Here is a 22,898-nt window from a genome sequence, read left to right as displayed (position 1 = left end):
CTTCTCTCCTCTCAGTTTCCATCCTAGTGTACGTACCTTATACAAACTGTCTGCATTTATTGAAATATATTTCTGTTGGTCTTATAAAATATCATCACTGGGGTAAAGGATTTTTTTGATCTTCTTTCTTACTTTAAATCTATGACTATCTGTGACCTTACATTTAATCAATCATCTGATGTTCAGAATATCTTTCAGGAACCTGAGGAAAATAGAGGGTCAATGACTTGCTCAAGATCACATAGCTAGTAAATATTTAAGGTCACATTTGAACCCAGATCTTCCTGCCTCTAGGTCAGAGATCTATTTGCTGAGCCACATGGATTAAAGTTTATTTTCATAGAAAGTGCTCCCCCTCTCCCCAAAAATTGGATACTAAAATGAGCTTTGGAAAAATGAAATCATTCTTCAGTGTATACTTTTGTTCTTGGTTATATTCTTAAAAATTTGAATATTCTCCCTAATGGTGCACATCATATTCACCCCATGTTTTATTATCCTGTGCACAGGAGGTTCATTCAGAATGAGGTTCACCCAATGTGATCAGAGTCTTTCCCAGAATTTCTATACATTATCATACAGGTACCTCTAAAATAGATAAGGTGTCCATCTTATACATCTTTAATGATTTATGATTCATCAGCCTTTTTTTTTTTTTTTTTTTTGGAAAGTCAATTTTTCTCTGACATCATGTACATTATTTTTTAACTATATAAGTCTATTGGAAATACATTACAACTTAAGCATGCACACCACATATAAAATTTGGCATGGCATTCTGAGTGACTCTCAGCTTTCACATAGTTTCAGAAGCTACAGTTTTCCATGACCAATGACCACACTGTACTCCTGAAAGAACAAAAATCTTGAAAAGCTGGATTTTTATTTTAAGGAGAAATAAGGAGAAACTTATGAAAAGTGGTCCAGTCTGTTTTTCTTCTATTCAATTTATTACCCATTTAATTATTTATGCATGCTATTTGTACAACATAGGTGTATTAATAGATCAGCTCTATCAAACACCATTTTTTAGTTTGACCTTGTAATTTTAGATTTTTATAGTTGGAAAAAACATCTAGTCTATAGTCTTTAATGAATGAACTCTTTTTACAAAATTTTTACTTGAAACAATTGCTAGATTTGAAGTCATAGGACCTGGTTCAAATACTGATTCTTTCATTTATTGCTTGTGTTATCATGGGCAAGTCACTTAGTCTCTCCAGGCCTCAGTTTCCTCAAAGATAAACTGAGGTATTTTAATGAAATTCCCTAAAATACTTTTTACCTCCAAATCTATGACCTGTAATACACACATAATAGACAGCCAGATTTTACATACCTCCAATGATCAAAAATTCACCTGACCCATTTTATTTTTGGATACCTCAAATTGTGAGAATAATCTTTCCTCCTCAATCTTAAAAGGAGAAGTAGAAAGAAGTAGAAAGAGAAATTCCTTCTTCAGTACCAGGAAGAATAATTTTTTGCTTTACTGGATGGATAGAATTTTGCTGATGGTATTCTAGAACAGTTTTTTTTTTAATAGTATAAACTATTTAATAATCTACCACAAACTATTTGTCAGCATGGTGTTATACAGGGTCTTAAAACAAAACACCTAATAATCTATACTTTTATCTTAGGCAAGGTGCTATAAAAATTTATAGAAATGAAGCAGACCTTCCCCACTAAATCCAAAAATTAAACTATATACAGATGAAATAAATATTTATAAGAAGATATATATAGCATTGTATTTAAAAGTAAGATTTTAGCTAACACTTTAAGGAACTGTTTGAAGACTACCACATCTAACATTCTGAAAATATATGGACACATTAGACCTGTCTTAAAAGTAAATTTTATAATGTGAGCGTATTAATCTATGAAATGACATGATCATAAATTCCATAATGCTGTTCATATGTTGATTCTAATAAAATTTTGTCCTATTGACTATGGCATAGAAGAGAACTGGAACAAATAATAGATAAAGTCTGTTTCTGCTCAAACTGTTATGTCTTATAGTTAAAATTATTAACTAGAGTTTAGATTTATTTTTTTCTTTTAGTCATATAAGTATTTTCTTTATAATTATATTTGTTGTAATGAGGTTTAACAGATATTATTCAGGAATTGTTTTGAAGCACTTTTCTCTCTAGTCAACGAATTTATAATAGGAATATAACTCCAAATGTTATTTTTCAAACATAGCTATATAATCTCATTAATTATAATAAATATTCAATAAGATTCTCTTAGTGCACAGATCACTTTCGAGGGGATACCAAAACTTTGTGAGATAATGAACTCTATTAAAGTGACAGCATAGAGGCCATATGGTATAACAATTAAAAGAAACAAAGAAGACTCATGATTAAGAGAAATATGGATTCAATTTGAATTTATTAGTTGTGGGACTGTTGGTAAGTTTCTAAATCTCTCCAAGTTTTAATTTCATCTGCTAAATGGAGATTTAATATAGTATCTTCCTCATAAGGTTAAGGAGATGTATGTAAAACTCTTTGTAAATCTTAAAATAGTAAATAAATGTCGATTTTTATTATTTTGTACTTCCTACAGTTATAATTCATTGTTATGTCTCAGTGGGACTTAATGAAGTTACCATGTTTCCCAAAAGAACCAGCTTTTGCAAATAATGAGTATAATTTTCTTGACAAAAATTAGTACTGGTCAATGCTCATTTACTAGTGATTTAAAAAATTGAATATCATTAATAAGCACATTTTATGATGTCAAAGGAGAGGAAAAAATGACTATAACTCTCAAATTTAACAATACATAAATGGTATCAGAGAATAACTTGTTATATCTACATTTAATTTTAAATATCAAGAAGTCAGAAAATCAAAATAATTGGAAATAACAATTGATGATAAATTCTTAAGCTTTTTGTTATTTCAATATTAAATTATAGTCTCAAATTATTCATTGCACGTCTATCTGGTTTAGAAGTTTCCCCAAATATGTAGTTGTTTTCATGTCTCCTTTATTAGACTTTTGAGAAAGAATTGTCTTTTGCTTTTCTTTGTATAATCAATGATTAATATGATGCCTGGTGAATAGTAAGCATTTAATAAATGCTTAATGATTGGTTAACACATAGTTCTTGAATTTATGGAGAAAGGAATACTATATGTGGGAAGATTCTTTACAATGTATGCCTTTTGTTTAAATTTGGAAAGAAATCTTGTGAGCTGATATATCATCTGATCTTACCCTCTGTCCCAAAGAAGGAGGTTAATTGTAGTTCCAAATAATATGAGTTATAATAACATAATAGAATATGAGTTAATTTGGGTTATATGAACCTACAAATATTTAATGTTATTCTTCTTATGACCCTAAGGGTTGGTTCTAGGAAAAACAGAGAGTTTTTGAATCCATAAATTTATCAATTAGCTTCCATCTGTTACATGAAAACAGATTGAATCCCTGAACCTGGCTAGCCATCTTGAAGATTTTTGCTACTTGTCACAAGGTAGCAAGGAAGGATCAACTATTACTATTCTTAGAATAAAACCTTAACTTGTATATTATGCTGATTCTGACTTAGTAGCATAAATTTTATAAAATAAAAAGTATTTATACATGCAGTATCATATTCTTAGCATAATACATATGTTATTGCTATTCAATTAAAATTTAATGTTTCTAGTAGAAGAAACACGGTAGGCAGAAAGGTAAAAAATGGGGGTACATTCTACTGGGAATCATAATATGGTTTCTTCTTGTTCTTGAATAAAATCAGATCAGATTAAGGCAAATCAAGTCAAGCAATGCTTATTAAATGCCTATTAATTATCAGGTACTGTGCTGTATTCTAGGAATATAAAAGTAACCCTTCCCCAAGCGCCACAAAACCCTCAAAATCATTCCCACTCCCCAAATAGTTGCTGCACTTTAGGAACTCGAATTCTATTAGGAAAGAGTACACTATTCATGCAAACAATTGCGTGCAAACAGGAACTACATAGGTTAGACTGCAGATAATCTTGGAAGGCAATGCGTTTAAGGAAGATTGAGGAAGAATTCTTGTAGAAGGTAGGGATATAGGTAACACTTGAAGGAATCCATGGAAATCAGGAAGCAGAGAGTCTAAGGCATATGAGATAACTTAGAGTCAGGAAATCTTAAAGAAGCCAATGCCATTAGATTACAGAGTTGTTGGAGAGGAGTACGATTTAAAAAGACTAGTAAGGTAAAAGGAACTAGATTATAAAGACATTTAAAAGCCAAACAGAGGATTTTACATTTGTTTCCGAATTTAATAAAGAACCACTGGAGTTAATTGAATGAAGGAGAGTGACATGGGCAAACTTGTGCTTTCAAATGAGTTTGACAATTTAGTTGAAGATAAGACTGGAGTGGGAAGAGATGAGCCAAAGACAGGCTTTTGTGATAAACCAAGTATAATAAGGGACTGCACCAAGGTTAACAAAGTCAGAGGAGGAAAACATTTATACATGCAATATCATACGTTATAATGATTGATGTAACAGTATTAACTTTTGTGAAATCTTTATTTAATAGTATTTATAGTTTATCAATCAATTAGTCAATAAATATTTATTAATTCCCTATTATGTGTCAGGCATTTTTCTAAATACTAGAGATATAAATAATAAAAAAGAATGACAGTCCTTGCCCTTAATGAGTTTAGAATCTAATGCGGGGGGGGGGGGGGGGAAGGGGGAAGGGGGGAGAGGGAAGAGGAGAGGAGGGGTAACATAATATAAGAAAGCTGAAAAGGAAAAGAAGGGGAGGAGAAGATATTTGTGTTTCATGGTGGACAAGTCAATCAGAGAAGTCCTAAAGTAGTGTAGCCAGATGAAAAATTATGTATTACTTTGTTTATTAGATTAACTGGATTTATAGAAAAACAAACCTTATACTTGTCTTTTGTGTTTGTGAAAAGGTGTTAATTCAGTCAGATTTTCCCTTTGTTAAAATTCAACAAGGTGTATTTGTAAGTCATACAAAATTCCTCAGTAGAGCCAACCACAAAGTTGACTTTGTTCATATTTGATTATTATGAACTTAGGCATAAAACACGGAAATGTATTCTTGCCAAAGATATTTGCCATTATCTTGGAGGCTGACTAGTGCAGAGTCCAAATGGAATAGAAATTCCATATAGTTGAATAGGTTTTCCCAATTATTCTTACTTGTATTTTCTGTGAGCATCCTCTTTTCCCTAGGGATATAGGACTTTTACAGGAAAATCATTCACACATCTAGTATCTCCAAAGCTATGGGGCTCTGTTTCAAAGATGCTTTATCTAGCACTTATGTTCTTGTGAACCTCATCAGTATATTGTTCTAAAGGTCAGTTTAGAATGTGGGCTCTTTTGACTTTTATGAATGTTTCATTATTAGGGTTATTGGTAGTTAAGGTGATATGACCTTCCCATTTCACATTTTTGTTTTTGTGACTTCTAATTATATAGTTCATTCCTTCCTTTGGCACCAAAACCAAAGATGTGTAGTTCTTACTGAGGTCTGCATATGTGCCTAGTTTTAACTGCTTAAATAATATTTTAAAAATATATTTATTTATTTCATTAAATATTTTCCAATTAAATGTAATCTTCTGTAAATACTCATTTAAAAATTGAATTCTGAATACTTCCTCCTATTCTTTCCTCCTTGAGAAAGCAAATAATTTGAGATTGATTTTATATGTCAAGACATGCAAAATATATTATTGTATTAGTTAACTTGCAAAAGGAAACAGAGGGAACAAAAAGAAAAATGAAGAAAGTTTTTAAAAAATATTTTTTAACCTTTCATTTAGAGTTATGCAGTTATCTCTCTGAAGGTGGATAGCATTTTTCATTATGAGTACTTTAGAATAGTTTTGGATCATTGTCTTGATCAGAATTTGTCTTTCACAGTTGATTATCTTTACAATATCGCTATTACTATATATAGTGTTATCCTGGTTCTTTTCACTTCATTCTGCATAAGCTCATATAAATAAGTTCCCAGGTTTTTCTGAAACCATCCTGCTGATCATTTCTTACAACTCACTCATTTCTTAGTGCCAGATTCTTTCTTGTTTACTGCTTTGAAATATAGTTTGAAATCTGGAACTACAAGGCCACCTTCCTAGGCTACTTTTTTGAATCATGTTGTTATTTTTTGTAGCTCTATAAAATACTTCTTTGATAGTTTGGACATAAATACATTAACAGATAAAATTGTCATTTTTATTATATTGATTTGTCTTACTCATAAGCAATTAACATTTCTCCAATTACTTACATGTGGCTTTCTTTGTGGAAAAGTATTCATAATTGTGTTCATACAATCCCTGGGCTTATCTTGGCAAACAAACTCCCAAGTGTTTTACTTTGTATGAAGTTATTTTAACTAGAATTTCTATCTCTTGCTGCAAGATTTTGTTGGCAATATATAGAAATATGGATGATTATGTAGGTTTATTTTATATCTTGCAACTTTGCTGAAGTTGTTGCTTTGACTACTTTTTAACCTGAATCTCTAAGGGTCTATAAGTATACTATCATATCATCTGCATGGTGATTGTTTTGTTTCATCATTGCCTATTTTTATTTCTTCAATTTCTTTTTTTCATGTCATTGCTAAAGCTGGTAAATCTAGCTAATATTTCCTGCATTTCTACAAAGGAATTAGCAGCTGTGAGCACTTTTTTCTGTTTCTGTCAATAAGGATGAATAGAAAACAGGACATATGGCGAAAAGGAAACAGTTGCTTTCACCACATACGCCCGTTTAATCATGGGTACTTCATAGTGTTCCTTGTCAAGTGTAGGTTTCTTGTAATAAGTTTGGAACTATATTTCCCTTAGGCTATCATCCATCTTTCTCCAGCTGTGCATAAAAGAGTGCCATGTAAAAAAGAGAGAGAAATTTTTTGTTTATAAAGAATGAATGAATGTTGCAGGATGTCCTTGCCTCTTCTTGTCACAGATCTTTTTTTCAGCAACATTATAAGCTAATTTTGTTAGCATTGTCTGATGTTGAAAAGAATACCCCATCTAACATTTCTTCTCTGAGGAATGGATTCCTTTTTTAAAATGTGACATTTATTTTGAACTTTAAAAACTAAAATAAAATGGGAATTTTCAGTAAAAGAGAAATAGAAAGTGAGTCATGAAATTCCAGATCTTTTTTTATATACAACTCTGTTCAGGAATAAAATGCTAGGCTTTTTTCCAGTATTGGATACTGATTGTAGACTGATAGATATTGTGATGTCTAAGCTGTTTAGTGATGAGTTGGCAAGATTCACTGACATCCTAATCAGGGAAAAGTATCCTTTAGGGTAAAATTGACCAAAGCTTCTTGTAGAAGTGATTTGGCTCTGGTATTGTTATTAACACAGAATTTCAAAGTTGGAAACAACTTGTCAGAAGTCATTTACTTCAATCTGTATTCGAACAAGAAACTTGCCTACATCTAGGGGTATGTTAGAACCAGCTCTAATGGGCTTAACTGTGGTCACTCAGCCTTTGTTATAAGGCTTCTAGGATAGTACATTTTAGTTTTTGATAGCTATCTATTAGAAATATTTTTCCTTTAATCAAACCTAGATCTATCTTTCTGCCACTTTTACCTATTACTCCCTAGTTTTGCCAGCTGGGCCAAACAAAACAAGATGAATTTCATTTCCATTTTTCAGTCCTTCGATTTCCTTCTCTTTCTCCCTCCCCACTTCAGTATTTCTCTTTTCTAATGCATTCTTCACACAATTGCCAAAATAATCTTCCTAAACCATAGATTTGATCATACTGCTCCCCTGCTCAAAATTCTTAAATGGTTCTTATTTGTATTTAGATTAAAATATATCCTCCTCAACTTAGCTCTCAAAGGTTCTCATATTTGAACACCAGTTTCTTTTTCTTTCATATTACTCCCCTTTATCCATTCTGCCTTACAATCACATGGGGTATTTACTCTTCTCTCAGCTCAATATTTTGTCTCCCATCTGGGTATCTTTATTATAGATTCTCTCCCTATCTAGGATGAACTCTTTTATTATTTCCTCCTCTTTGAATCTTCAAGAATCATTCAAATGCTATATCCTTTTGAAAGATTTTTACCCTTCCCAAATGATGTAACAACTTATATATCCCATAGTAAAAGGGTTCTTAATTTGAAGTCCAGAGATAGATTTCAGGTGAAATTCAGAATTCTTTCAAAAGATAAAAAAAACTTTTTTTTTTTTTTTTTTCTGAGAGAGGTCTATAAATTTCATCAGATACTCTATCTGATTCAGAATCAGGAATACCTGGGTGCCTCTCAGGCTTTGTGATCTTTCACCTTTAGTTTCATTTTCCTCATTTGTAGAATAGCCTTAATATCTATGATATCTATCTCACATGATTCCTATAAAAATCAAAAGACTTAATTAATATATATGGGAAATTAACAAATCTGAAGGTTCCCTTTCTCTTTCTCACAATATACATATTATTTAGTATACACATATTGTTGTTATTATTACAATACTTGATGGCATAATCTCAGGATTTGGAGTCAGGAAGATCTGAATTCAAGTCCTACCTCAGACGTTTATTAGCTGGACAAAGCTTTTAAACTCTGTTTGCCTTGCTTTTTCCAACTGCAGAATGGAGATAATTACAGCAGCTACCACCTAGGGTTGTTGTGAGGATCTTGGTAACATTTGTGAATGATTCACAAACTATAAAGTGCTATAAACTTTCTATATACATTTTTTAAAAAGGGAGATAAGTAAGTGCAGAAACTTTCTTCTGCACAGAATCATGTCAATTACATTTAGAATTCAGTAGAATATGAGCCTTTTGAGTCCAGAGATGGTTTTATTTTTGTATTCATATCTTCAGTGCTTAGCACAGTACATTTGACCTATATGTTCAATGATGCATATCACAACTTGTCAGTTCTTGCCTCTCCTGTATTTAAGTCCATAGGCTCAGAGACGCTGAACTGGAAAGGACTTTAGAGAGCATCTGAGAAAACTGAGGTTCAGGGAAGTTAAATGTCTGACATGATTATTTTATTTGTTCTTTCTTTCCTAAGTTTCAGGGGTTTTCTTTGCTTTCTTTTGGTACAGAGTAGATACATAAAAAAATCCCCATTGAATTATAATATTCCACACCAGAGTTCCAAAAATCATTTTCTTTGAGTATTACCACAACCACCAAACATTTTTTTTTTTGTGCTGCCATGTACATACAGAGCATAAACTATAGCCACTAAGTTTAAGGAATTTAGATTTTTATATAGATTGAAAAAAATGAAACAACATATTTTTAAAAAAATTCATTTTTCCTACAGATTTCTGTAACAAAGGCCAATTTTTAGGAATAACATTGTAACTATAAATAGGGAAGTCTTTTGAAAGATGTTACAAAAATGGGTATAACATAACAGAGTATCACAACACAGCATTATGAAATTGTCTTTCTTAGAAACCCAGGGGCCATTCATTCTCTGCAGTCAGAGCCCTGACTTCAAGGCTCTATTGATTTGAGCAAGTTAGTATTTCATCACCTGAGAGGTTCAATGGATGAAGCCTTGTTTAGAGACTTTTTAGTCATAGTTTTTCTATGTTGTAGTAGAATACTATGTTTAACTTTTTTAGTGGGAATAAGCCAATTCCTTGAAATAAGCATAATATTACTTTAAAAAAACCTATTGAAGGAATGCTATGAAAACCAGAGTTTAAAGTTCAAGATGAATTTTGTTTTTTATTATTTTATACTATTTTATTTTTCTAAATATATTCAAAGAGTTTTCAACATTTACCCCTATAAAACCACGTGTTCCAATTTTTTCTCTGTCTCTCTCATCTCCCCCTCCCAAGATGATGAGCAATCTGTTATAAACACATGCAATTCTTCTAAGCATATTTTCATATTCATTATGCTGTTCAAGAAAAATCAAATCATAAAGAAAAAACCATGAGAAATAAAAAATAAGCCAAGCATGAAACAATAAAGATTACAACATTATACTTTGATCCACAATCTCTTAGTTCTCTCTCTTTGGAAACACATGGCATTTTCCATCACAAGTCTATTGAAATTATCTTGAACCATTTTATTGTTGAAAAGAGTCAAGTCCATCACAGTTGATTGTCCCATATAAAATGAAATTTATCATTAAAGGCAAACAAAGCATTTTCATACTCACATTAGCACATAACTGAAAAAGAGATTTTCCTATCCACTAAGACTGTTTTTCTTTAATTTTTATACCATGCAATATCATGTTAATTTCAATGATTATTTTTGTTCTTTCTTTATAATTTGAAATTATATGGTGCTTTATAATTATTTAATACTGGACATTAAATCTTGAAAGCCAAAGAAACCAATGTTCAGGGAGATTCATTGATTTCCTCTCCTAAGAAAGTGATAAAATTGTCATTTGGACCAAAGTTTTCTCTTTGCCTTTTCCATCTACCAAGTTGTAAAAGAAGGTTTTAAAAGAATCCCCATCAGTATTTGGGAAATAAATATGAAAGATGTAGGGACTACAACATCACTGATTGTTCACAGAATTAACTCAAATAAACATAGCAACTTAATAGTCTTGTCTATAGTTTACTCTTTGTCCTCTTCCAATTAATGGCTAAAATTATTATACATGCATTAGTTAACACATGGAGACTTAAAGTATACTTTTTTTGTCCAGACTTTTCATTTATTATTATCCTAAATTTGGAACGTTGTTCAGCAAAATCGCTTCTATTTGGTAGCTTTGGATTGGGCTAAGAATGATCTGAATTTTACATACCTCTAATTGTATAACTCCTGAGTAAACTATCTAAGCTCTTTAATTCTTAATTTCCTCAGCTGTAAATGGGGGGGTAATCTTAGTACCTACCTTCCAAGGTTGCTATGAAGACTAAATGAGATAATGACTGTTAAACACTTATCACAATGCTTGGCACATAGTAAGTACTATATGTGTTAGATATTATTGTTGTGTGTTGCTGTTTTTGTTGTTATTTGACCTTGAACCTCCGTTGCCTTATCTGTAAAATGTATAGGTTAGAGTAGACAGTATCTAAAATCCCTATCAACTCTCAACCTATAATCATTTGATCCTCTTCTCTAATGGTGATTGCTTATTTTGCAGGATTCAAAGAAACTATCATCCTGAGGAAGAACTTCGAAGTGAGAAAATATTTGACTGTAACTGAAACCAAAATGTCCTGCATAGATCCCTATCAGCACATTATAGTAAGTGATTTTCTGTCAATTTTAAAGAATTTCACTGGATGGGTGTTAAAGGCATTGCCAGGATAAAGAGTTTTGCAATGTAAAATGAAATCTTCCAAGGAGATATTCGTGCAATTTATGAATGAACATGACTTGGTATTTTTCACTGAGGGCACTGCATCTGAATTTGATTCTGGCAAAAATATGTTCACATAATACTTTATTTATCCCTTGCTTTTTTTTTTTTTTTTAAAAAAATTCATTTTTCCTACAGATTTCTGTAACAAAGGCCAATTTTTAGGAATAACATTGTAACTATAAATAGGGAAGTCTTTTGAAAGATGTTACAAAAATGGGTATAACATAACAGAGTATCACAACACAGCATTATGAAATTGTCTTTCTTAGAAACCCAGGGGCCATTCATTCTCTGCAGTCAGAGCCCTGACTTCAAGGCTCTATTGATTTGAGCAAGTTAGTATTTCATCAGCTGAGAGGTTCAATGGATGAAGCCTTGTTTAGAGACTTTTTAGTCATAGTTTTTCTATGTTGTAGTAGAATACTATGTTTAACTTTTTTAGTGGGAATAAGCCAATTCCTTGAAATAAGCATAATATTACTTTAAAAAAACCTATTGAAGGAATGCTATGAAAACCAGAGTTTAAAGTTCAAGATGAATTTTGTTTTTTATTATTTTATACTATTTTATTTTTCTAAATATATTCAAAGAGTTTTCAACATTTACCCCTATAAAACCACGTGTTCCAATTTTTTCTCTGTCTCTCTCATCTCCCCCTCCCAAGATGATGAGCAATCTGTTATAAACACATGCAATTCTTCTAAGCATATTTTCATATTCATTATGCTGTTCAAGAAAAATCAAATCATAAAGAAAAAACCATGAGAAATAAAAAATAAGCCAAGCATGAAACAATAAAGATTACAACATTATACTTTGATCCACAATCTCTTAGTTCTCTCTCTTTGGAAACACATGGCATTTTCCATCACAAGTCTATTGAAATTATCTTGAACCATTTTATTGTTGAAAAGAGTCAAGTCCATCACAGTTGATTGTCCCATATAAAATGAAATTTATCATTAAAGGCAAACAAAGCATTTTCATACTCACATTAGCACATAACTGAAAAAGAGATTTTCCTATCCACTAAGACTGTTTTTCTTTAATTTTTATACCATGCAATATCATGTTAATTTCAATGATTATTTTTGTTCTTTCTTTATAATTTGAAATTATATGGTGCTTTATAATTATTTAATACTGGACATTAAATCTTGAAAGCCAAAGAAACCAATGTTCAGGGAGATTCATTGATTTCCTCTCCTAAGAAAGTGATAAAATTGTCATTTGGACCAAAGTTTTCTCTTTACCTTTTCCATCTACCAAGTTGTAAAAGAAGGTTTTAAAAGAATCCCCATCAGTATTTGGGAAATAAATATGAAAGATGTAGGGACTACAACATCACTGATTGTTCACAGAATTAACTCAAATAAACATAGCAACTTAATAGTCTTGTCTATAGTTTACTCTTTGTCCTCTTCCAATTAATGGCTAAAATTATTATACATGCATTAGTTAACACATGGAGACTTAAAGTATACTTTTTTTGTCCAGACTTTTCATTTATTATTATCCTAAATTTGGAACGTTGTTCAGCAAAATCGCTTCTATTTGGTAGCTTTGGATTGGGCTAAGAATGATCTGAATTTTACATACCTCTAATTGTATAACTCCTGAGTAAACTATCTAAGCTCTTTAATTCTTAATTTCCTCAGCTGTAAATGGGGGGATAATCTTAGTACCTACCTTCCAAGGTTGCTATGAAGACTAAATGAGATAATGACTGTTAAACACTTATCGCAATGCTTGGCACATAGTAAGTACTATATGTGTTAGATATTATTGTTGTGTGTTGCTGTTTTTGTTGTTATTTGACCTTGAACCTCCGTTGCCTTATCTGTAAAATGTATAGGTTAGAGTAGACAGTATCTAAAATCCCTATCAACTCTCAACCTATAATCATTTGATCCTCTTCTCTAACGGTGATTGCTTATTTTGCAGGATTCAAAGAAACTATCATCCTGAGGAAGAACTTCGAAGTGAGAAAATATTTGACTGTAACTGAAACCAAAATGTCCTGCATAGATCCCTATCAGCACATTATAGTAAGTGATTTTCTGTCAGTTTTAAAGAATTTCACTGGATGGGTGTTAAAGGCATTGCCAGGATAAAGAGTTTTGCAATGTAAAATAAAATCTTCCAAGGAGATATTCGTGCAATTTATGAATGAACATGACTTGGTATTTTTCACTGAGGGCACTGCATCTGAATTTGATTCTGGCAAAAATATGTTCACATAATACTTTATTTATCCCTTGCTTTTTTTTTTTTTTTAAAAAAAAAAGGAGAACATATTTTTAGGACACATGGAGAATAACATTGAATTGTTGTAGGTGGCAGACATTTACCCTTTCTTTAAAATTTTTTTTAAAATTTTTTTTTTTTGGTCATGTCCCCCTTTAGCAGTCCGGTGAAGCCTAGGGACATTTCAGAATAATGTTTTAGGTGCATAACAAAACTACAACAGGACATAATTATATTGATGTCATGAACCCAAGAAACCCACATATTTAAATCTAAAAGATCTTATTAAATATATGTAGTCATATCTTTTAATGAATTGTTAGATATAGAGAATTATATATATTGTTAGATATAGAGAGCATGAAAGAAAAAGAAGTGTTGATTAAAGAAATGTGCTTTAGCTCTCATGATGTCAGTTTAGTAGTGGGTACAGAATGCTTTTTAATATTTTTGTTCTTTTGTTGTTCAGTTGTTTTAGTCATGTATGACTCTTTCCAACTCCATTTGTTGGGTTTTTCTTGGCAAAGCTACTGGAGTGTTTTGCCATTTTCTTCTCTGTGATGACCACATTAGCACCCTGGATACCTTAGAATCAGCCAGAATCAGGATATGCAAAAGTCCTTAGTCTTTATTCTTGGTCTTTAGTAATTAGTCTTCAGTAATTAGCCCAAAGTGCTTGAAAAGACTTCAGTGCTACAACTCAAGAGTTTCAGCCCTCTACACTTCTCCAGCTCATTTTACAGATGAGGAAACTGAGTCAAACAGGGTTACATGACTTGTCCAGGGTCACACAGCTAGTAAATATCTGAAGCCAAGTTTGAACTCATAGCACTCTCTCCATTATTCTACCTGTTGCCCACAATAGCTTTCTTAACATCCTTAAATCAATTTTTCTCTGGATGATTATTCTGAAACATCCCTACTTACCCCTTGACCTGAAGAAAGCAAAAAGACTCTTAGAGAACATGTAATTTGCTAGATTTCCTCCAGGAGGGCAGAAATTCACCATGAAGGGTGATGCTTGTTAGGCATGCTTTAGTGGAAGTAAAGCAGGACTTTGTGGCTAATAATACTTTGAATTTCTTGAGAAGTCTACACAAAAATAATTGATTCTATTTTTTCAAAGAAAAAAGACTTTAAAATCAGATGATACTTTCATCCATTTATTCAAGTAAAAAAAGATTTTGGGAATAGAAAAGTACCTCACCAGAAATAGAATAGACTGCTTAAAGTAATTTCTGTCAGATTAAATATGATTAAAGTAAATCTAAATGACTTCCATATTTTCTTTCTGACCCTCTCTGCCAATGAAGTCTTTGCTGTTTATTTTTTAGCAATTTTAATTCTAGTTTTAAGATGAAATAGTTCTTATTCATTCCCAATTAAGCCTAGGACCCTATTCTGTCTGGGCTCAGAACTAAAATATTTATGATTCTTTTTACATTAATAACAAGTTTAACAAATCCTCCCCACATTCCTTCCCCTACTCCAGCAGTGGGGGGACGGGGGTAGGGATTTCCCAAAAGTACAACAAATCTAGAACTATCAAAGTTAGATTATGTTAAAAAAGAAACCTTTCCTACTTTTTTCTGGATAATTTTAGCCTCATTTCAATCAAGATATCTGATTGTTTCATGGAATCTCAAAATCTATAGTAATCTTTTAACCTTAATAACAGAGTAACAGCTGTATGATCAATTAATTAATTAATGTTTCTGAGATTCAGTTTTCTCAAATGTACAGTGGAGCTAATAGTCTCTGGTGCGTCAGAAGGTTGTTATGAGGCTCAGTGAGAGCACATTTGAAAGTGTTTTGCAAACTTTGAAGTGTTATTTGCCATACACTGGCAAGTCACCCAGTAGTGTAGTATAGTTAAGAGAGAATGAGCTTTGATAATGGTCTCAGACACATATGTTGTGATCCTGGGCAAGTTATTTGTGTAATCCTTATCTGTTTCCTCATCTGTAAAAATGCTGATAAGCTGATAATAATAGTTCCTATCCCCCAGGGTTGTTGGGAAGTTAAAGTCAGATATTAGTAAAATGCTTTGAAAACATTAAAATGCTACATAAATGTTACTTATAAGAAAGGGAAAAAAGTAACCAGACGACACCTGTCTTGCTTTTTTGCAATAATGCCACTTCTGAGACATCCTGTAAACCATCTGTTGCCCTTTCATCCTAGAAAAATAATGGTTCCCAAGGAAATTATATCGTTTTAAAAGTATGTAACTTCTAAAGCTAATAAAATAAGGTACATTGAGGGACTGGAGGATAAGGTAAGACCAAACTTGAGTAGCTAGGCTTGAAATACTGCTAAACTGTTCCCCATCCTGGAGGTTTAATGTCACCAGAATCAGGAAAGAATAATTCAATTCTATCTGACTTCTTATTTGAAAGAAACTTCACAAACAAGAATGAAACATGAAACAATGGTCTCTTAATCTCCTCTGCCTAAAATCACCAGACACTCTGTCAATCAGCTATGATATGGTCCAGACACTACAAATCTCATTTTATTAGATTTTAAGAATTTTCTCCAAAAATATTTTTGAAAACTTGGCTCTAGGCATTTAAAACCCTTAAGTTTTCTGGGTAATTCAAATCTGTCTTTGGTAGTTTTTTTTGTAGGCATTTGTGTTTCCATAAATTGTTTCCTTTTATATTCAAATAAATGTCTATTTTTTTTAAAAAAGCTACTTATGCTACAAATCTCCTTACAAGTGTTAGAATATGAGTTCTCTTGAATTTCAAATGACCATATGTGTCTTGCTTCTTCTATTCATGATTATTCTTCCTTTACTTCAGTAAAAGTAGCCCTGTATTTGATGGCTGACAAATCAACGAGATTTAAATTTTCATTTGTTCATTCATCTGTCTACTTCTTTATTTATGATTTTTCCCCTTTATTGAGAAAGCACTTTTATTTAGAAGAGTCCTGAATATTTTATTCTACTGAAAGTTTTTTTTAAAAAGCTGTCTGGTAAGCAAACACAGGTTAGTTACATGCCTTTAAAGACCTACTTGGGATAGCTGAAAAAAATTGCTCTTCTTGTTTCAGTTGTCCAGTAGCGTCAGATTCTTTGTGACACCATGGACTCTAACCCTCTAGGCCCTTATATCCTCCATTATCTCTCAAAGTCTATCCAAGCTCATGTTTGTTGTTTCAATGACACTATCCACCCATCACATTCTCTGCCATTTCCTTCTCCTCTTCTCTTCATTCTTTCCCAATTTTAGCTTCCGTATTTGACCTTCTGGTGAATAGCCTGAATTAATTTCTTTAAGTATTGATTGATTTGATGTTGTCCAAGGGCCTCTCAAGAGTCTCTTCCAGCACCACAATTTGAAAATATCAGTTCTACAATGCTCAATTTTCCTTATAGTCAGTCCAGCTCTCTACATGACATTGGAAAAATCTTAGCTTTCATTTTATGAACTTTTATTGGCCATGTGATATCTCTGTTTTTTACTATGCGGTCCAGATTTGCCATAGTTTTCCTTCTATGGATCAAGAATCTTTTAGTTTCATGGCTATATCCAAAGGTTTTGTCCTTCAGCCTCTGCCTCTGCTTTCTTCAGCCTCCAGCCAGCACAAAGATGGAATGAATCTCTTGTCTCCTTCACTTGGGGCTAGGCTCGCTTTCTGGCGAGTCTTTCAGACCAGCTTGGTCTCAGTGGGGGAAGTGCAGGAGCCCAGCCACCACAGAGAGCCTTCTCAATCTCCCACTCAACTCTCGACTCGTAGCTTCTTCCTCTCAAAACTCTTCTTCCGCCACCAGCCAGCCAAGTGGAAAATATTCCAGAATGAATCACTCTTCACTGGCTTATATATGACTCTTCTGAGAGAATGGGATTATGGGTGCTCTCTAGCCCTAAGAGCTTCAAGGGAGGTGTGAATTCAGATATCTCATACTAAACCCTGAAATTTCCCAAACATGTGAACTCCAATGAGTAAAGATGCAAACACAAGCATTGTATCAATTAGTTCTACTTAGTACTTTATTTCAGGTTCTGGCCCAAAACATCTTCTTGTAAGATCAGATCAATAATCTATCAACTCTAATGAGTTAGCAGTTTGTAAAGATTCCAACATCTATAATCATGCAGTAATCTTTGAGCTTAAGAATAAAAAAAAAATGGATACTGCTTCTATTTTTCTCCTTCTGTTTTCTTGGAAGTGATAGAATCTGTTGCCAAGATCTTAGTTTTTAAATTATTTTTATCTTAAGCTTCATGCTGCTTTTACACTCTTCTCTGTCACCCTTAACAAGAGGCTTCTTAATTCCTCTTCTTTTTCCATTAGTGATATCTGTGTATCTGAGATTGTTTTTTTCCCCCTAGAACCTCAATCCTAGCTTTTGATTCACCTAGCTAGGTATTTCATGAGATATATTCTGCATATAAGTTAAATAAACAAGGTGATGATAATATAACCTTTTCACGCTGCTTTTTCAGTCTTAAACTAATCAGTTGTTCCATATTTGGTTTGAATTGTTTCTTCTTAGTCAGCATACAGATTCCTCAGGAAATAAGTGAGATGAACTGGTCCTCTCATCTCTTTGAGCACTTGGCACATATTGTAATTTACATATCCAAATGCTTTAGTGTAGTCAATGAAGTAGAAGTGGATGTTTTTCTACAATTCTCTTGTTATCTCCACAATTCAACAAATGTTGGTAATTTGGTTTCTAGTTTTTCTGCCTCTTTGAAGACTAGCCTACTTTTCTGGTACTTATTGGTTCACATACTGTGAATACTTAGCTTGCAGAATTTAAACATATCCTTGCTGGTATGAAATAAGCACAATAGTTTAGGCATTTGACCATTCTGTGGCATTATCCTTCTTTAGGATTGGGACATAAACTGATTTATTTTACAATCTATTGACTATTGTTGCATTTTCCACATTTGCTGGCAAGTTGAGTGCAGCACAATGCAGCACCATCTTTTAGGATTTTAAATAGCTCAGTTGTAATTCCATAACCTCCGTTAGGCCATACTGTTAGCAGTGTCTCCTAGAACCCACTTCATTTTCCAATATCTAGATCAATAACTACTCCATCTAGGTTGTTGATGTTAAGATCTTTCTTGTATAGTTATTTTGTATATTCTTGCCACTTCTTCTTAATCTCTTCTAGTTCACTGAAATCCTTACTAATTTTGTCTTTTGTCTTGCTCACTTTCCCTTTGATTTCTCTATTTTCTCGAAGAAATATTGTCTTTCCCACTCTATTTATTTCTTTTCATTGATTACTTAAGAGAAACCACTCTCTCTGCTATTCTCTAGAATTCTGCATTCAACTGGATATATCTTTACCTTTTTCCTTTACCTTTTTCTTTCCTTCTTTCTTCTGTTATTTGTAATGGCTCATGAGATAACTATTTTACTTTCTTGCTCTTTTTTTTCTTTAAAGTGATTTTGTTGTCATTGTTGCTTCTGTGATCTAATCTTTTAAAATTTTTGTCACTTCCTCTTCATGTTCTTAAGACATATTATTTAGATCATATCTATATAAGTTTGATAGTTTTTCCTACTTTCTTCAATTTAAATCTGAATTTTTCAATAAGGAACACATAACTAAGTCACAGTCAGCTCCACATATTGATTTAACTGACTATATAGAGTTTTTCCATCTTTAGCTGCAAAGTATATAATAAATATAATTTACAAATTGACTATTTGGTGATGTCCATATCACCTTTTGGGTTGCTGGAAAATCCAACACTGATAACTCAGAATAATTAGTAGATGCTGTCAAACAGAATAGATTTGTCAGCTACCTAAGAGCTGGAAAGATAGTCAATTTCAATTCAATTTAACCAACTCTTATTCAAGGTCTTATTCAGGGAATACTTACTCTGTGTTCAATTCTGGAGATACAAAGACAAACATAAAATAGACTTTGCTTTTGAGGAGTTTATATTTTCCTTGTAGGATTAAGTAAATACAAGTTATCTATCAATAAATCAGTTAGTCAAAATCAATCAATAAGTATTTATTAAGAATCTTCTATTCTAGGTACTGCAGTAGGTACAAAAAATCAGTGTCAAGAGGGAAAAATGCTAGTACCATATGAGTAATCAGAAGAGGTCTTATTTAAGAAATATCTAGTACTTTGGCACTTTGAAGAAATGGGACTTATATTCAAAGTTTTGTAAAATGTGAGAGACTCCATTGAGTTGGTCCAGTGATTTCTAGTTCAAGTGATGGCTTGCTTTTCATAGCAATAGAGATGAGACCTATAATTTTATTGCTCTAGAGAGAATTATAGAGACCTTTAATTTTATTGGTCTAGATTGCGTTAGTGGATGAATGAATGAAGCATTTATTAAGGTCTTTCTATATATAAAAACCTGTGCTAAGTACTGGGCATACCAATAAAAAAAAAAAAAAAAAAAAGAAGCAAAATATTTCCTGATACTTCTTTTGTAACTTATTGTCTGAGAGATCTACCCAAGAACACCATGAAATTATGTTATTTTTCCATAATCTCATAGTCTGTACATGTCAAAAGTAGTCTTCTTAGTTTCCTGGCAAACTATCTGCCAGTTTTCCCATGCTACTTCTAATATGATGTGCTTTCCACAGTGGTGGGAATTACAAGAGTGGTGCAATGTAGAATAATGTGTGTAAAAAAATTAATTTTTATTTGTTTAAGGTAACTTGGATTCAGTAAAAAAGAAGATTTCCCAAATTTGTGTCTGATTTTTTGAGGTTTGGTATTTCCATGATGTAGCAAATTACTTTGCTATATCATGAGTATATCAAAGTTACAAAGAAAAGCACTGATGTAAACTTTAACCCCTCCAAAACCTTTTTCTTCTGAAAAATGTTGAATCATTTTCTCTTGAGTGAAGAAATTCAAGCCTGATCAAATCATTTCTAAATAGTAGTTAGAAGATGGAAGATTATGTAATGATAAAGTATGATGGGGTTGGCTTTTTTCAACAATGAGGTGATTCAGCCCAATTCTAATAAATTTGTGATGGGGAGAGTCATTTACATCCAGAAAGAGGATTATTTGGAATCATGGAACAGAAATTTCACTCATACCTATTTGGTTTGATCACTTTAGTATTGTCCAAATCCCTCAGACAACCAGACATAGCTTTGATTTTAGTCCTATGGTTCTAGGATTTTCCTGAAAATTGGTCTCTAGTTTGAGTGGTGGTACTGGTTTAAAAGCCACTTCCTGGTGAGCCCCTAGCATCTAACGCCAGAACTTTGTGAAATCAAGGCTGAATTATGGCCATTTTGCTCAGGATTACTAGTTTCTGAACTGTTCTCAGAGATAAAACAGATGAAAGCTACCAAGGACTCGGGCAAGTTCATTTTTTTCTGTGCCATGTGCTTATACATCCCATTGTTTAAGAGTGTTTCTCCTCAGTTTGTTTTGTATAACCCACAAACTGTCTCGATTTTCTTAACAAGACAATTTTATTGGGTATAATTCTCCTCATTCTTTTTTATTAAAGCTTTTTATTTTTCAAAACATATGTGTGGACAAATTCTTCAACATTAGCCCTTGCAAAACCCTGTGTTCCAATTCCCCTCCTTCCCCCATGCCCTCCCCTAGATGGCAAGTAGTCCAGTGTATGTTAAACATGGTAGAAATATGTTAAATCCAATATATGCATACATATTTATACAATTATCACACTGTACCAGAAAAAAAGAGAAGCAAAATAAAATATAAACAACAACAGAAAGAGTGAGAATGTTATGTTATGAACCACACTCAGTTCCCACAGCTTCTCTGGGTGCAGATGGCTCTCATCACTAAAAAACTGGAACTGGTTTGAATCAACTCGTTGAAGAGAGCCATGTCCATCATAATTAATCATCATATAATCTTGTTGCAGTGTGTAATGATCTCGTGGTTCTGCTCATTTCACTTAGCATAGTTCATGTAAGTCTCTCCAAGCATTTCTAAAGTCATCCTGTTGGTCGTTTCTTACTAGAATAATAATTCCATAACATTCATATACCATAATTTATTCAGCCATTCTCCAACTGATGGGTATCTACTCAGCTTCCAGCTTCTTGCCACTACAAAAAGGACTGCCACAACCATTTTTGCACATGCGGGTCCAATTCTCCTCATTCTTAAAACAAACAAAAAAAAAACATCTCAGTCAGATGTGTATCTTTCACAAGGGACCAGAGCACAGTGCTCACAAAAAGATGTCAAAGTACATATGTGGCTCCATGAGAGGTAACAGCCCAGTAAATTTAGGGAATTCTCCCAATCATCCTTACTACAAATAGTAATTATCATTTGAATTATGAATTCAAATGGATTATGAATTATAGAATGTGATATAATGAGGGAAAATTTAAAAAGTAATTGAAAAATTGGAACCTTGATTGAAGTTATTAAAAAAGAACAAAGCTAATGAATATCAATTGAAGTTTTTTTTTTTTTTAAGATTAATCAGCACCTAAAAGAAAGGCTTAAGCTTTTTATAAAGGGAAAAAATGATGACTAAGTGTGTTGGGGTGAGATTTGACATCTCAATTGAAATATAGCACTTCTGACTACTTAATAGCAACCAACAACATGTTGATTCATCACTTCCCCTAGGTAATAATACTTTCTATTGATTCAAACAATATAATTTCCTATGGTTCTGGCATCTGCTGTAGACCTGACAATTTCTTTTCCAAGTAGTAATCGGCTCAGTTTAGTTTGAGATTAGATATGATGATGGTGTTGGGAAATCAGACCAAAGGGTTTTTTTTTTTTTTTTTTAATAATAGTTGGATAAGAATTTCCTTTCTTCTCTCCTATTTTAGAAATATTTTAAAAATCAATTCTTATAAAATATCCCCAAAAAGAAAAGGAATAGGCACTAAATACTCTGATTTAAAAACAGACCTATCAAAGGCCATATTTTATCTGTCCAACAAACCTGGAAGGTGGGTACTATTATTATTCCCATTTTACAATTGAGTAAACTGAGACTGAGAGAAATGAAATGGCTTGCTCAGGATTATATAGTTAAAAGTATCTGAGTCTGGATTTATTCTCAGGTGTTCCTGACTGTAGGTCTAGTGCTTTTATCTACTTTGCCTTCTAGCTTCAAGAGCCTTGAAAGCTAGTATGTTTTATTTTTGTCTCCATATTTTCGGGGCCAAGCATTGTATTGGGAATATAGAAGGTACTTAATGACAATTAATAAATGAATGAATGAAAAGAAATTTTAGTCCTTAATTTGTACTGAGCACTGAGATAAGGGATTGGGGATACAAATTCAAAAGCTAATATAATCAGTCTCTCTCCTAAAAGAT

The 22,898-nt window shown here is 32.5% G+C and overlaps 1 protein-coding gene across 2 annotated transcripts in view; it reads left to right on the top strand.

Moving 5' to 3' along the window:
* The first annotated feature begins 11,165 nt into the window (after positions 1 to 11,165).
* Positions 11,166 to 22,898, top strand: part of PLA2G4A (phospholipase A2 group IVA) — a 143,230-nt gene continuing 131,497 nt past the window's right edge. Inside the window, exon 1 of one of the 2 annotated variants that reach the window (XM_051998764.1) lies at positions 11,166 to 11,239. In XM_051998764.1, the coding sequence (XP_051854724.1) occupies positions 11,207 to 11,239 (33 nt within the window). In that variant the 5' untranslated portion in view covers positions 11,166 to 11,206. Of the gene's footprint in view, positions 11,240 to 13,331; positions 13,406 to 22,898 lie in introns of those variants that run through there. The other variant, XM_051998763.1, reaches the window with a different exon arrangement.

The sequence above is a fragment of the Antechinus flavipes genome, chromosome 4 (genome assembly GCF_016432865.1).
Source record: "Antechinus flavipes isolate AdamAnt ecotype Samford, QLD, Australia chromosome 4, AdamAnt_v2, whole genome shotgun sequence".
In the NCBI taxonomy this organism is placed as follows: domain Eukaryota; kingdom Metazoa; phylum Chordata; class Mammalia; order Dasyuromorphia; family Dasyuridae; genus Antechinus; species Antechinus flavipes.
Note: the sequence above shows the minus strand (reverse complement) of the source record. Positions and strands in the feature narration are given on the sequence as shown.